The sequence below is a fragment of the Anopheles arabiensis genome, chromosome 3 (assembly GCF_016920715.1).
Source record: "Anopheles arabiensis isolate DONGOLA chromosome 3, AaraD3, whole genome shotgun sequence".
NCBI lineage: Eukaryota > Metazoa > Arthropoda > Insecta > Diptera > Culicidae > Anopheles > Anopheles arabiensis.
This window is the reverse complement of record NC_053518.1, coordinates 81,717,887-81,734,771: the sequence shown is the minus strand read 5'-3', so window position 1 is coordinate 81,734,771 and position 16,885 is coordinate 81,717,887. Positions and strand designations below refer to the sequence as shown.

At 44.4% G+C, this 16,885-nt stretch overlaps 2 protein-coding genes across 4 annotated transcripts in view; both read left to right on the top strand.

Moving 5' to 3' along the window:
• Positions 1-8,069, top strand: part of LOC120904119 (ras-related protein Rab-23) — a 54,862-nt gene extending 46,793 nt beyond the window's left edge. For both annotated transcript variants that reach the window (XM_040313896.1, XM_040313895.1), the window contains one exon: positions 5,677-8,069. In XM_040313896.1, coding sequence (XP_040169830.1) covers positions 6,201-6,872 — 672 coding nt within the window. In that variant the 5' untranslated portion in view covers positions 5,677-6,200 and the 3' untranslated portion in view covers positions 6,873-8,069. The remainder of the gene's footprint in view (positions 1-5,676) is intronic.
• Positions 1-16,885, top strand: part of LOC120904117 (protein yippee-like CG15309) — a 93,378-nt gene that overhangs the window by 46,818 nt on the left and 29,675 nt on the right. The window lies entirely within an intron of this gene.

Sequence of the window (16,885 nt, the reverse complement as noted above, 5' to 3'; positions counted from 1 at the left end):
TTGGTTGATTGTAACAAAAAAAAAAACATATCAAAGAGTTTCACATCGAAAGTAGAGAAATGTTACGGAGCAGGGACAAAAATTGGTTTGATCATGTAAAAAATCTGGTAGCTGGGGGAGGGAATAGAGAAGAATAAAAATGATTCGTTCCTTCCAAAAGTCTCTCATTTGCTTTCTTCTTGTGGGATTTGTTTTTAATACTCACATTGCCGGAGAGAGGGATGCTCACATGGCAAGACAAACCGTTTGAATGATCTTTGCTACACCCTTACGCTTTGTGTGGTGTGCTGCTGCTGTTTCCTTGAAATGTGCCATTGAACTTGAGCTGGTGTCGTCGTGTTTGTCGCGTACGGCGTGTAAACCAATCTCGCTGTGTGGTGCCGATGACACATCCAAATCACACCGTGGACACCGAGAGAGGTGAGAAATTTACGACGGGAAATGGAGGTGAAAATTTAGAAAGTACAATTTTGGTGCCGGCTTTGCGACACCCGATCCGGGCATGAATCAGACACGATCGCTGATTTAAACCGATTCGGCGATGGCAAATGATGGGAGAGGTTGGTGCTGCGTTTTAATGCGTACGTTGCATCTTGATATTTTTTGTTGGATTCTGTTAATTTGATGTATTCATTCAATGTAGTTAAAATAATGATTTAATAGTCAAAGGAATAAAATCGTTATAAGATGATGATATTAAAGAATTCATGTACTTCGGTTTGATCAATTTTATAACGATAACTGAGTGATTGCTCCGCTTGAGCTGGAATTAGTTTTTTTCTGTAGTTTCATTCATATCAATTTAGTTGAGTCTGGTCGAGGATATAAAATCTTCCTTTAACTTTTCGTGGCTTCAAATTTTTGGTTGATACTCCTAAATCAAAATTTCGTAATTTTTTTTCTTTACATCAATGTCCCAGACCTTCTCGGATCTTAGGGACATAACGCTGTAACTTGATATCTTTAGTTTTAAAATTATCCAACGAGCTGCTAACTTCCACATAAACGCTTTTTATTTGCTTCTTCTTTGTCTTAAGCTAATAACAAACGTTGAATAAAACAGGCGCACAAAAATAATTAGCATCAATACGTGTCGCCGTGCAGCATAGTCCAAAAAGCCAAAACCGATCTTATGGTGAAATTTAATTGGAACACATCATTGACATGCAGCAGCACATCATGAAAGAAGACTCTCGTGACTCAAGCACATTTCAGGGACAAGTTTCTCCAGCTCAAAAAAAAAGGAAGATATAAAACAACTAACCTCTGGAGCTTGGGTGACGAAAACAACAATTTATTTTCCCACAGCAACGCGCCTATGCATGCATCTGCATACGACCTGCGAATATGTATGTGCAGTTCGGCACGCAAATTGCATGAAAGTTTTCGCTACCAAATGCACGCGATTTAATTCGGACAGACTGGCAACAGTCACAGACCAGACAGACGGACGGGGACGGGGGAAGGGTTCTGTGTGTCGGTACTTTGTTCAAAACAAATTCAAACCTTTGCCTCCCCATTCAACCCTCTCTCTCTGCTCGTTTGAGTTTGTGAGACCGGGAGGCTGCATCATCTGCGACCGTCGACTAATGTCGGCGTTGTCATCCTTTGTCGTTAGGATGCATCTCGTTGCTCGTTTTAATTTTGTCTCCTCCCGTCTGCGAACGGCACAGATTGACGGACGGGTTGTTCACAGTCTCAGTCACTTTCGGTATGGCGGCTGCTGCTGCTGCTGTTGGTGAGTTGCATCAAGTCTACCACACACACTCGGGCAGGGCGGGAGGGTGAGAACTGCAAACTGCTCAATATCTCATGGGGGTTGTCAGGTTAGCTGTCGGGTGTTGATGTGCTCGTTGATGCCGGGCAGACGGAAAGGAAACCGGTGGGGAAAGAAGTCAGTAAGCTGTAATGGTAATTGCAGAGCACGTCGAGACGCTGGCGGCATGCAATGTCAAGTTTGGTCTGCCTTTGCCTTTATTTAGAAGTTGATTTAGGTGGTTGTGAAAAACGAAGAGGCCCGGGTCAGGCACGGAGAGGCTGCACGGGGCAACACACAAAGAGCTGTCTCAATTTGGGCGGGAAAGCTGTGCCGCTCTTATGGGAACTTCTTGTTACTTACTGTATTTTCGAGGGTAGTGAGTAGGTTTTCTTTTGGCGAGCGTAGGAGAAAGCTGGGGAAGAAATAGTTCCGAATTTGTGCTCAGTTTGTCTGAATGGATTGGAATGTTTAGGAGTTACGAAGTGAAGTTTGCAATAATGTAGTTAAGCGTAAGTTTTGCATACCTTCCGCTTGGTGTCGTTTGATGAACAAATTGCGCATGTCGACGTTTTACGATGTGGTGAACGATGTTGTGAGCTATCGAACATTTGGTCCTTCGAACCGGATCTGAATCAAGTGACTTTTAGCGTGATCGTTATCAATAATAATCTTAAACTCTGCTCATGATCTGATGAGGTCATAGATTTACTCTTTTTATTACGAGTAGCTCATGTTCCTCCATTGTCCTTCCACACATACGGGGCCAAGTATCCTTCTGAGCATCTTCCTCTCGAACGCGGCTAAGAGGGTTTCGTCAGATTTGGACAGTGTCCATGTCTCAGAGGCGTATGTGAGCACTGGTACTATATAGGTACTATATAGTCCCAGCTTCGTCCGTCGCGACAGGTTCTTTGAGGTGAACTGCTTTTTCAGGCTGTAGAATGACCGGTTGGCAGCCAGCATCCTTGCGCGCAACTCAGCTTCCATGCTATTGTCGTTGCTGACCTTTGATCCCAGATAGGTGAATTGTGGGACGACTTCAAAAGTGCGTTCACCTATCTGCACGTCACGCCTACGTAGATTCTGATTATTTGTTGGCGGGCCCGCTGATGTTGCCACCATCAGTTTGGTCTTTGCCCCGTTTATCTGCAATCCGAGGTTCTCTGCCGCCTGCTCGATCCCTTGGTAGGCTTCTGCTACATAGGAGAGCCGCAGACCAATGATGTCTATATCATCAGCGTATGCCAGGATCTGGGTTGACTTATAGAAGATGGTTCCCGTAGTCTCCACCCTCGAGTCACGGATGGCTCTCTCTAGCGCCAAGTTGAATAGGAGACAGGCAAGCCCGTCCCCCTGGCGCAGACCCTTGGTGGTAGCAAAAGGTCCTGAGAGTTTTCCATCCACCCTCACCTGACATGTGACGTTGGTCATAGTCAATGACAATGGAGGAGCCGCTATAATGACGAGCTATACGAGATGTACGGCGACCTCACTGTCGTACAGCGTATAAAGCTCGCCAGGCTCCGGTGGGCTGGCCATGTTATACGCATGGAAACGGACGACCCAGCCCGTAAAGTCTTTTTAGGCCGTCCACAAGGACAGAGGAGGCGTGGTAGGCCCAAATTGAGGTGGCAAGATGGCGTGGAGGCGTCCGCCATTAAGGCCGGGATAACGGACTGGCAGACGAAGGCGCGAGACCGTGAGCGGTTTCGGACACTCCTGAGGCAGGCCAAGACCGCAAAGCGGTTGTAGCGCCGGATAAGCAGCTCATGTTCATGCTAGAAATGAATGGGTTCAAGCCTCATATGGATAATCTCCCCCTACCAAGGACTATGACTATTCGGCAGCGTGATACTGAATAAGGCTGCGTAGAACGACAATATGCTATGTAGAAGTCTCTCTTAAAACAGTCTCTTTCTGTAAAATTCCGTGAAATAATGACGGATTCTTCTTAAATACAACAATACTAATCATCCTTTAGTCTTACTTAGCCAGACGATAGTGCCATGAGACTCATCAAAATAAATACCAGTATAAAGATGCTGTTTCTAAAACTGTTGGTCTTAAATAATGCGTGGTCTTAGATTTTGGAAAACATGGGAAGTTCCCTGTCATTCCTTTAATAATGCAACTACGCCCCATAGAGCAACAAACGACCATCACCATCACTTGGTTTGCATCCTATTATCCTACCCTGCAAGGTTAATTGTGCGCAATTTGCCATTCCTGTGTGTAGTTCTTCGCGCTCTTGCCACTACTTGTGGCTAGAATTAGCAAAACAAATTTAGAGCATCAAAATGCATCATAGAACACCTCCTCGATCGCAAGGTAAGGAACGCGCGAGAAATTATTCAAAAGTCAACCGTGCTCGCCCACCGTTCGGGTCATCGATTATAATAAAATTTTCCACTGCCACTGCACGTCGTCAAGCGCCTGCTTCTCCGTTGTGGTTCCCGATAGAGGGGTGATGATCGAAGGAGAAGCAGGACCGCAAACTGTTGTTTCTTCGGGCGGCCTTTTCGATTAGGTCCATGGAGCCCCTTCGCCTCCGATGCTTATGATTTATGCATTCCGCCAAATCGATTCTTTCAATCAATTTTCCTGTCTACTGATTTCACCGCACTGTCCCCACACCCTTCTCAACCCAATCCAGCAGCTGCTGTTGGGATTGCAGCGAGGGCAAATAATTTCTGAGTGTGTGACCTCACTCACCTACCTAAGCGTACAAGTAATATTCCGTTCCGATGTCGGTATGTCATAAAGAGCGTACGCCTCATTATCATTCTGCTCGTGCTGTCTATGGTACAGTGAAGATTTCTTCCATGTGGCACCAAACGCTAGCTGCCCCTAAGACTCGAAATCCCCCTGGGTTGGCAACAAAAAACTGACGCATCCATTCTGCGCCCTGTCGACAGGGGAATGGGATAGGAAAAACAAACACCGCCCGTTCTGGATTAGTTTGTTTGTATTTATTTATGTTAATCCTTTCCATTTATTTTTTGTGTGCCACACTCTTCGCTGGCGAATGATTTCTGCTGCTCGTTTTGCATCTTCTAGATCTTGGGTGTATATAGTTTGCGTTGTGTGCGGTCGTGTGCAGAACGCAGCGCTCGTCCGTTGTTAAACTTTTGCTATGCTAATGCCGCGTGCTGCTATGCGATTGGGGATGCATTTTTTGCTCTCACTATCGTAAACTTTTCCTCCGCCACTGGAATGCTGTGATTGACGTTTTTTTTCTCTTTGCTACACGAGCTCGTACGGGACTATAAGGCTACCGGTGCAACGGTTACTGATTTCCATCGGACTCGGAGCTACATTCCACCTTTGCCTCGTTCGCGAGTGAATGGTACACGATTGATTGTTGCAGCAGTTAACCTGCAACGTTGTGCTTTTCTGTGCAAGCACGTCTGGGCAAAAAAAATAGAAGAGAGAAGGAAAAATCTGGAAAATTGTTACCACCGGCACACAGTAACGAACGGCCTGTGCCTTTGCGCGAAGTTACTGATTGGTTATTTATGCAACCGAGCACGATTGATCAAATTTCAATCCTGGGCAGTGAATGGCGTGCCGAGCGTGGCAAAAATGACCGAGCCTTGTAATTCATACTGTGTATAAAATATTTATTTCTTCTTGTATACTTCTGTTCGGAAATTGATAACAAACACACACACACACCTGCGACTGACTTTTCGATTAACATTGCTGCACCTCTTGCTGTACTCCACTTCGCGGTTGACTCTGGACTTCTTGGAAGTGACTCGTAGTTGGTAACCTTAGCTCTAACACCTTGCACATTTAAATTTCAATTTGTATTTAGAACCGGCGTTGGAATGGTGGTTTTTTTCCTTGGTAAACTAATTGGCAAACATATCCCTCATCAATAACGCGTTTTCCCGTTGTGTTTTGCAAATTTGCAGGTTGACAATACCCCCCAAATACACGTGACCATCCCTGTACCCTGTAGCCTCATGATGTGTTCCATCGGCAAGAAGCGGGCAGGGAACGACACAAGACCTTGCTGACCTTCCCGACATACCCAGAGTGTCTCCCAAGAAATCTCCCAGAAAGACACACCAAGAATCAAAACCTTATTCCGAGATATCTGAGAAGACCGGCGTTGTTATGTACCTGTTCGGCGTTTGAGGTGTCTGTGAGGACTTGCGGTTGGTTGTCCCGTCCCATGTTTTACGTTGTCTGTGTTTCGTTATGTGTGTTGTAACTAAACTTTTGTGCGTAAAAAGCGACTGTTCAGCGCTGCATGCTACATGCAATTGTCCAGAGAAGTTCCTAGCGAGAACTTCAAATATATTCGAACTTTGGAGATAGTGAGATTATTGTTTGGGCATAAGATTTAGCTGCACATCTAAATCACAGACGTCCGATCTGACGCGTCCAACCAAGCACACTTCAACGCAACCGAGGCGCTAAGCACACAGGCAACATGTTAGAGGAGGAGCTGGAGATAGCGCTGAAGGTGATCGTGGTCGGCAACGGTGGCGTCGGCAAAACCTCCATGGTGCAGCGGTACTGCAAAGGTATCTACACGAAAGACTACAAGAAAACGATCGGGGTCGACTTTCTCGAGCGGCAGATAGAGATCGACGGCGAGGACATACGGATCATGCTGTGGGATACGGCCGGCCAGGAAGAGTTCGACGCCATCACCAAGGCGTACTATCGGGGGGCGCAGGCGTGCGTGCTTACCTTCAGCACCACCGACCGGGCCTCGTTCGAGGCGATCCGCGAGTGGAAGCGGAAGGTGGAGAACGAGTGCAGCGAAATCCCGACCGTGCTAGTCCAGAACAAGATCGACCTGATGGATCAGGCGGTGGTGTCGTTCGAGGAGGCGGAAGCGCTCGCCCACTCGCTCGGCTGCCGGCTGATCCGCACCTCGGTGAAGGAGGACGTGAACGTGGCGACGGTATTTCGGTACCTGGCGACCAAGTGTCACCAGATGATGAAGCAACAGTACAGCCAGTCGGCCCCGATCAGCCAGCCGACGATCAGTGCCTTTAGTCCGACGTTTCAGTCGAAAGCTGCCAGCAACACGATCACCCTGACGAGGCCATTGGTGAAGCGCAAGCCGCTCCAGAAGCGGTGCGGCATCTTCTAACGAACCGGGGGGAGGATTTTTAGGTTTTTTATTATATGTTACGTTGTTTTTCGTTTCGTTTTTAGGTTTAAGGCACATTCTTAACTAGTTAGCGTAGGTACGGTTGTTGCAATGGAGAGCGAGAGCAAGATGATGAAGGATGTAAATGTAATAGGTACCTCAAGAGAAATGTCGAAAGACGAAGAATACTCACACGGAAGACTATACCAAGAGTGCCTCAGAAACAGTGTGCATGTTGTACGTGCTGTGCACTAACCTAGTAGTAGTAGTAGTAGTAGTAGTATGTCTAAATAGCTAGCCGGACCACTTCGTTTGAGATTGCAAAAAATCAGGAAGAAACATTCAACAATCACTCGCCTCCCGCATTCCAACAAAGACAATTTTAATGAACCATCTTAATCCATGCCGCGGCTCCACTTTATCTCCGCTCAAGTGTATAATTATCTAAAGAAGCCATTCCCATGCGCTCCCCAAAACGGTGTGCGCTCTCGGAGGGAACAACACAACCCCGGCGGCGAATAGAAAAGCGGGTCCCATAGATAATCTTTCAAAATTAGCAGTTTTGTGGATAACGGTCATCATTACACAGCCATTTTTTTTTTTGCCAACTCCCCACGATTTAGCTAAACAGCATGGCAGAGATGGCAAAGCCAGTAGAGAAACGGGAAGAGTGTTTGGGAAAGCCCCTGTCTGTTGAATGGTGACAAATTCAATCGAAAGGCGGAGGAAGAGCTCTGTTTCATTATGGCAAGATATTCTCACATTGCTAACGGGTGACTTTCGGTGGCGAGAGTTTTTGGGAGGAGGATAGAGCAGATAGTTTAGAAATCAGGATGGGTGGACCCAATGGTGGGTGGATTAATTAAAGGCCGCCCTGCCGAAAATTGACTGTGTAAAACAATACTCATAATTAGTCGTTTGTATAGAACACGCTAGGCGGATTAGGTCCGCGAAACAGGAAAGCACGAAAGGGAGGAATGGAAGTGATCCATTAATTGCTCGATCGAGTGAAACACGACGAATGTGAAGTGAAACGAAGTCAATCATGCTCAAGCGGGACGCTGTGTAGCGTTTGCTAAGGATGGTAAACAGCATCTGCGGCAGCACTAGTGAAGTAACCAATTGCTAGAGAATTAATATTGTAGTGTAATGCGGAACGGAGTGAAGCGAAATAATAACGATCATAGCTCAAACATATGTGTTGAGTGTTTAATTTTTTTTTTGGTAAATTCATTTTTTAACAAGGAAATTGCTGAATACCGAGATTTGAACAGAATAATACAAAATGGTTAGAAACAGATAAACATACAAAGAAAGAAAGAAGGAAAAAAGAAAGAAAGAAAGAAAGAAGGAAGGAAAGAAAGAAATAAAATAAACAGAAGAAATTCAACGTTGAAAACGAAAGGCATTACCAACCGACACATAATAAGAGCAGACACAGTGAAAAGTGCCACTGGAAAGAAACATTTAAAACCCTCGCCCATAACACACACAAACACAGAAGAAAACACAATCGTTCAATGCAAACGTGCAAACGATGGAAATGAGTAAAATGATCGACTTTTAACGAGACACACAATGTAGCAACGCCAAAAGAAGCAAACGGAGCGTGAAAGTGAGAAGAAACGAATAGTGCGCGATTCGTTGGGTTTTTAATTGTAATCTCGCTATACAGCAATCGATTATTTTCATCCATGGGTCATTTATGCTGTTATGTTTCGTTTTTGCTCGTGTTGTAATCTTTTTTCGTGAGAGTTTTTGGCTTTCAAATTGCATTTCAATGTGTGTTATTGTGTTACTTATTCATTATATAGTGTCATTCACTTTTAGGCGATAAAGTTGTTTTTATGCCATGTCCTGTTTTTTATCTTTCTTTTCATTCGTTTGTTGCTGTGTTTTTTATCGTGTTGTGAAATAGTTATTATTATTTTTTTTTCTTCAATATTGAATGTCTGGTATATAATAGACTTTAACCGGTTTTGCTATGCGTTTTATGCTTTTAACACTGTGTTTCGGTTTTCGTACGCTCTTTTTTAGGATAAAAATTAAGATTAAATCTGTTTCATCCAAAACTGTAGACTGCAGTCAGTGATCTGAGAGAGTTTTGGCACGTTCGCATTATCATTAGCCATTTTCACACCCATACAATTTCGCTTTCACGATTACTGGCAGACCCTCCCTCATCCCAATTTCTGCCGTTACTGTTGATCGCCGACATCAAAACGATCATTTCATGCAAACCTCCAACACTTTCTCCCTTGTACCACTTTCAGCTTCACCGATCGAAAGCTTTTTTTCTTCTTTCTTTCTTGCTGTCCAACCCCCCCTGGGGGTAGCTGATTGGAAAAGCGAGCACAAATCTTATCTTGATGTATTTTTTTTAATACGGTACGAAACGGAAGGTTGAAGGTTTCAAGTTTAGCTGTTTTGCGTCGCGTTCCTCTAAAACCTTACATCAATTGATAGGCAAATTCATTTCCCAAGAGGTTGTGGGTAAAAACACAAAAACATCGGATAATATTTTGCAGCAATTTTGTTATCGTCTCAGCATACACGCTGCTGCATTTTTCCCATACAACGGGGTGGGGGTTAAAAACGGAAGGAAAACTATCGATGAAGCAGAGGTGTGGTTCACCTTGGTGGTTCGGGGAATTCACACGATTTTGTTACGCTTTTCCGTGTGGCTGTGTGTGTGTGTGTGTGCTATAGTTTTCACGTCTCCAGGTCGTAGGCTTCGACGGTTTGAGAAACCAGGGGGGAATCTCAAACCAACGGGAAAAGGTAAAAGTAAGATGAAAGTAAGAAGATGTACATTTGCCAAAGGCTTTTCACACAACCACCCGATCGTGCCTCTACAATGGTGTGCCGGTGGTCGATTGGCAAGCTTTTGAGCGAGCGACCGGGGAGCGATGAGGCACGGTGGAATCGGATCATCATCATCATCATCACCGGATCGTGAGCGAATGAGTAACGAAACGGAAATGGCCGACCTTCACCGATGGGGCCGATGATTGGGGAACGGACACCAAGTGCAGGGGGGGTAGGGGGGGGGGGGGCAGGTTAGAAAATGGAATGTTTCTTTCTTCCCGCGCTGAACGATGCAGGCCCCTTTTGTGTTTCGGTTTTCTTTTCGTCTCGTTTTTTTCCATTTCATTTGCCATCACCAGAACCAATCGGTGTGGATGACTTTTCGACGGAGTAGCACCCTTTCGTTTTGGGGGGGGGGGGGAGAGAGGAGGGCAAAGAGATGGGGGAAGGAGATTCAATCTGCACCATTGTCTGAATGTTTCGATATCCCCCTGGGAATCGTCCATGGAGAGCGGCCTTCTCGGTGGAGTTTCCCACTTCTCGAGCGCAAGACCACCCCGGGAGTGCGCTGCGAATTGTGTTCGATTTTCCACTGATTGAATGTTTCACAGCACGGGGGTGGCGTTCAAAATTTGTTGTTTTCATCGCTTACTATCCGCTGGGTTTCTATCCGCGAGTCACTGGCATACACATGCGCACACCATGGGCACGCGTGTGAGTGTGTGTGCAGCGGACATCAATCATAAACATGTTTTATGGCGGTTGAATTTCATACGGAGCGGTGCTGTGTCTGGGTTTGAAGTTTGGATGCGATTTGTTAGAACCGTCAGGGGCTGGAAGCGTACAGCTGACTGTTCCCGGGAGAAAGATTGAGTGAAGGATGGGTTTTGTAAAGCTTTGCGTGTGTGTTTTCCGTTGGCAGAAGCTTTGCAGCTTTGAGTGATGGGTGAGATACTGGGCTGTAGCAGAAGTTTAGAAGAAAATATAAATATGGTATGAGTATGATACAGTACAATGTATGCAAGTTATTGGAGTTATTTTATTTCTTCACGAGTAGACATGTAGCATGGAAATTATCTGAGTTCTTTGCTGTATCTAATAAATGAATTATTTACGCTCAAAATTGGACAGAATCTCATCTAAAATCAATACCAAGACAAAAGACGAACTTTATTTTCTGGTTTTATTTCACTATTGACGGGACTCATACGCAATACCTGTATAGTACAATCATCAACGTGATGTTCATAAACGCTCCCGTCGTAAGATCGAATCTTGAGTAGACCTAAGACTACTTTTATTCTGACAAAATCTGACAGTCATGGTATGAAAAGTTCAAGACAAGAATTGACGTAATGAAAACAGACAGATCAAATAAAAAAAGAACACCAAGAGAAAAGGCAATATTCAATCAAATGAAACTTATCAAACATCCCAATCACAACAAAACGCGCTCGCGCACAGCACGATTGGAAGAGCACGTTTCGCGTTGCATCTTCGCTTTGTGCAAAACACAAGAAATAAAAGTAGAATCGAAAGAAAAAGAAACACCCTTAATCGTTTAGAAACGATTTGAAAACGATATTGGTGTGCCGCCAGCCAGCACACACACATTCGCCAAACGGGAGCGGCGTTACCTTTCAATGACCACAACACACACCATTTTACGACGGTCTCCTACCATCGCCCAAGCCAATTTAAATCACTTTTATGCGCTCATGCTGATGTTCATCGCGCTTGTTTCAATTGCAACTGTGGCTGTTGAGTGCAAATTTTTCGCCATTCACCGTTTCATCTGCTCACACTGTCCCCCGCTCCATCTCGCATCGGCTCCACATCAGCCGAACGATGCTGGTAATGATGCATGCAACATAATCAGCGTGCCATAAACAGCAGGACCTGGGGGGTGGGGTGTTTATGTGCGCTACCAGTATTTCGTTAATTACAGATGCATAATTGAATGAAATTATCCGTGTCTTGCCGATTTCGTTTGCACGGTGGGAAAAGTGTGTCCGCAAAGAAGTTTGGGTTTTAAATCGTGACCATGGCAGCTACGGTGGGATGAGATTGTACGATGCTCGATTTTTACCCTTACCCATTTGAATCAGATGGCGCAGATGGAGGTGAAAAGAAACTACGCACACACGTAACCATTATTTCTAGCCATTTGCATAGAAACGGGAAACAAAATTGCACAATGGCACCATTTTTGTACAAGTTTGATAATTATCAGTGCCAAGGGGGACCGGTCTGGTAAGGGTTGTTTTGGGTAATTTGGTGGTCCTGTGCTGCTGTAACAACTTGCCATATGTTTTGTGTTCCTTTAGGGAAGTCAGTAAGGAACTGAAGGTAATGGCTGTGCAATTATCTTAATCCATATCATTACCTCATAGGCAATCGTATGTCCATATGAATGTATGTGTAATTTCTTTCCAAAAATATTTCCTTTTTCCCTCTTCGGACAACCAGCACCCAATGGCTTATGGAAACATATGCTCCAAGTACAATGGAAGGTACAGTAGAATTAGCATGAGGTTTAATTTTCGAACCGGTTTGGGAATCTTTGTCATTAAAGCTGAATTCCACCGCAGCTTCGTGACGGGATGGTTGGCTCTACCAAACGGTGTTCTTAAAGAAGTCCTCACACCCCACATTAGGTTTGTGCGTTTGAAAGGTGCTGCACATGAAGGTAACATGGGAGCAATGGGTGTGTTTTTTTTTTTCTCTCTCGTTTGTTTGCATATTCCGCTACCTCGCATATGAATCATACCGCAAACAGTCCAAGCGAAGAGCTCACCAAACAACGCCCTAAGGAGGCTTCAACCCACACCGTAGCCCGTGTTGAGTGCGACCTTCGCATGAGGCGCGCGCGCGGTGCCTGTCGCAGGTGGAGTGCAGTAGTCCGTACATGCAGGAAGGTTCTCGCTTAAATTGGTCTGAAAATTTCATTTTATCGAAAGCAGGTCCGGTCGTTGTTTTAGTGTTTGGGGATATTTTTTCGGTGGTATCGTGGTCGGTAATACCCGGTGGGGGTTTGTAAGGCCTCGTTGAGAGGAGGATGTATAAGAGTGCCTACCCTCTGTGAACATTTTTGTTCGCGCGTGTGAAGAAGGAGAGAAGACACAACGGCCGGCCAGTAGAATTGCCCTTCGATAGGTGTTTTGTTTCATTTAGTTAGAGAAGTCGAAGATACAAAAAATGGTTGTCTCATATTTTATTTAGCAAGCAATTGGGGCTGTGGGTAAATTGAATCATGTTCCTTACCGTTGTAATGGGCTTGTAATAAGGGTAGCGCGGAGTGTATGATACTGAGCTACTGTGGTTGAATAAAATACCAGACGTACCGTGCCGATAGTTAGGCATTTAAGGGCTTTGAAGGGGTTGCTCTAAAAAATCCTCGGAAGACGTATTTCTAAAGGCATTTTTGAAGATAAAAAAACAATGAGCTTTTGATTGTTGAGATGCAAATTGCATACTTTTGGGCGTGTTTGACAAATCGCCCAATAATATGCAATGCTTATTAAAAATGTACTCTTTCATGAGTAATGCCTATTATTTACCTGCTTTTGGTAAATGGAAAGAGTTGATTTAATATTTTGATGAATAGGTAAAAATATGCTGCACTTCTAACAAAAGCACAAAGAACAACAGAAAGAACAAAGTTAAGTCATACATTATAGCGCTATTTACCAGTTGTAAAAAAACTTCAAAACGTCCTGCTTTTTTCATCTTGTGTTGCTGTTCGTGGCGTTGATTGAGGAATAAAAACATCGCATGGACAGGTAATCGATAATCATTCCATTGAAGCACTTAAGAATAGCTCTTAATCGCTACGGGATTAATCGTTCGCCGTTAATGCAAATGGATCGCAAAGAGCATTGCCCACACTCTATAATCCACATTACGATATGCTCGGTCGATAAGTAAAATGCAACATTCATGATCATTAGTGTCCACACTCGCAGGGATGGTATGGTGCTGTGGTTTGAGATTGTTTTTTGTAGGTGCAATCTTCAAGCTGGCAAGCATTCTCCGTTCTACGTTGTACTTTAAACAACTTGAAACCCACGTCGAAGAGCGTACTCTTCTGCAGACTGGCGCGGTACGTTCAATGATGACGACCTTCACCGTTGAAGTTATGTGTTGGCATTCCTTCTCGGTCAGGCATTGCAAATCGTTTCACTTGGACACGTTTCGGGTTTGTCCAGCTGGGCTGGGAAAGTGGGAGAAAGATGCTAACTTCCGCGGACTCTTGCAACCTTGCCGCGTGCCGCCTCATGTAGCCATAATGTTAGGTTATGAAGGAATCGTGTTTCTTCACGCATCTACGGAACCAGATTATAATACACCGCGAACCTTGTGCAATCTGCTGCAGGAAATTAATCGAGGTCCGCTTCGTGGGGTGCAAAGAATAAAAAGAGGTGCGATTTTCTGCTCAGCTCGGTTGAAGTGTTAAGGCACGGTACAAACCTGCTGGAAAGCAGTGCATCAGATAATCCTTCTAAAAGCTGCACAATAATCATAAAAAATATTCTTTCTCATTCGGTGGATGGTTTCAGCAGCATTGGCAGTGCAAATAAAATATTGTCTGCTGCTGAATTGGAGCATTCTTTTTACACATGCTCTACTTCCATCCCTGGTATCGATACACTGGCTAAATAAACCACGCGTAGAGTTTTAATTTATGGTTGATAGTATAAGAAAAAACTCATCATGAAAACCGCCCATTAGCGTGCAGTAGATATCAGATTCAACCTTTAAAGTGTAAAGGTGCAGATTGCGACGCGACGCATCATTTTGGAAATGGATGAAGAACGCCTCCTCGTAATAGTGGTGGTGTAGGTTTTAAACCGGTGCTCTGGATTTCACAAACCACCGTTTACCGCCGGATGACTCCAGTAGAGCGGAGCTGGGATGCGTTGTCGGAATCATTTTGGAGGCGGTAGTTTTATTATATTTTACAGTCGAGTGAGCGAACGCCAAAAAAAAGGCAGACTCTTACTTCTCCAAAGCCATCCGCGCACCACCAAAGAGTTCATTGGCTTTTACGCCAGAACAGCTTTTTTTGGGGTAGTGGCACGGGTTGCACTAAAGCAACTTGATCACTGGTTCTTATCTTGGACTTTTTTCTTTACAGACTCGAAGGTAAACGATCGTAACTTTTCTGGACGAAGGAAAAAACATTAAAAATCCACAGGAGAACGTCGTAAAACTCTAGATCGAAGGCAAAGCACAAATAACGTTAAATGAGTTGCACTACATGTTCGCCGCTTTTCCTTGGATTAGTTCTTTCGAGCGTTTCAGGTGTTTTAATACATACGTCGTGGGGGTACGTTTGATGGGCTAACTGTTCACGTGGTGTTTATTTGACGAAGAGTGAAAGAGTCGTTACGCAGCCGCAGATTAAGAATGTATTGTTTTATTGTTCAGTCATCAACTTTCTTCTTAGAGAATTTTGGGCGAATACATGCTTCGTGATAGCCGCATCACATGAAAGATTTGTACATGCTGAGAGGCAATCAAGCGTTTCTATTTCTCCCTATTGCCCACTAGACATCACAAATTGTCCAACTTCGTTCAAAATGTCTAAATGCTGTGTTTGGTTTCGATTAAAGTGAAATCTATTTTCTTCTCTCTTTCTATACAGGTACGTTCTCGTGGCTTGAAAAAGTCATTGGAGTTGAACTGATTCTTCTAGTGACTTCTAGGTTGAATTAATGAATCTGGTAAGTGGTGGGGTACAGCTAGTGTCGGTGTCATCTATTGAATTGCTTGCTCTGTGGTACAAGCATTTTAATTATCCTCAGTCAGTTAAGCATCATTCAATTTAAATGGTTATCGAAATAGCTTTAATTCACTGCAGGGATTGGCTAGAACACCTAGGTAATACTTTGGAAAAGCGAACTCGAAGTCACGACACTCTCACCAAAGAGTTCTTTTTTTTTTCAATTTCCTCTTGTAAAATGTAAATCAAGTTTTTTTTAAATATTTATTTTGTTTCGTTTCGTCTCAATTCGCACCAAATTATAACATTCAACACTTGACGTCTTCTCCACTCGATCCCGAGAGAGTTGAAGAGTCGTATTTACACTGTAGGTGCAATTTCACCACAAAAAGTGACGTGCAAATGACGCGCATTTAAAGCAGGATGGCAAATAATTGTACCTCGGGTACCTCGAGTGGCTTGCAAAGAAGTACCATAAGGCGGTACAGGAAGTTGTCATAAATTATGCACTTCAATCGATCAGTGCTTCAAATGCCGGATCGTAACATGCGTGTACGTGCTGAGTACTTGTGACGGGATAATCGTTTTGCTACCAAGAGACATGCTAAGTTTGTGTGTGTATGTTTGTTCGTCAATAGTGAAAGAAAGTTCAATATAGTCGCTATTGACATTAGCCGGTCGTTGACATTGTTTATTTATCAGTTCTCCGCCACTACTTACAGCTGAGCTCGAAAGCCCGAAAGCACGGTACAGACTAGTTGCTTTACCGCACACCAAAAAAGCCGCCAGTCCATTCACCTGTCTCAGTGTGCCAATCGATTCGGTGCTGTTTGCTCTATTGTGCCATGATTCTATGGGTACCGGTTTTCAGCTACTCTCCAGAAGGATTTAGTTAGAAGTGTTTGAGTTTCTTTTCTTTGTTTGTATTGATTACATTACACACCAAAACCGGCTAGCCTGTGTCACGTCAATCTCAAATCAACAGTTCAATCGTGTGTTGCAAACTTTTTTTTTCTCTTTATACATCAACGCTCATATCGGTTGACAACCCTGCTGATTGTGCATGCTAACGTGAAACCCACGCTTTCCGGCACACATCGTGACACACACACACACACACAGACACACTCTGAGCTCTGGCGACGCCATCCGCTTAATAACCCCGCTGCGCAAAATCGAGCAGTTTCCAGCGCAGAAAATGCACCAAAATCTGCGCTGGCCAGCGCAGATTTTGGCTGCTCTCCCGCGCTGTTCTTCAGCGATTCCTGCGCTGGGTCGCGCAGTTCGGGCAGTTCGGACAGTTCGGACAGTTCGGGCGGCGGCGGAGCAAAAAAAAAAAACGGTCAAAAATTTAAAAAAATAATGGCGCCCATTTTTCGTCCGCTTCTTCCTCTCCTCTCCCTCCTTCACCCTGGCTTGCCTTACTTGAGCTTCAGCCCGTGCCTTCCGCCGCCAGCTGATTGGGTGTTGTGGTGTATGC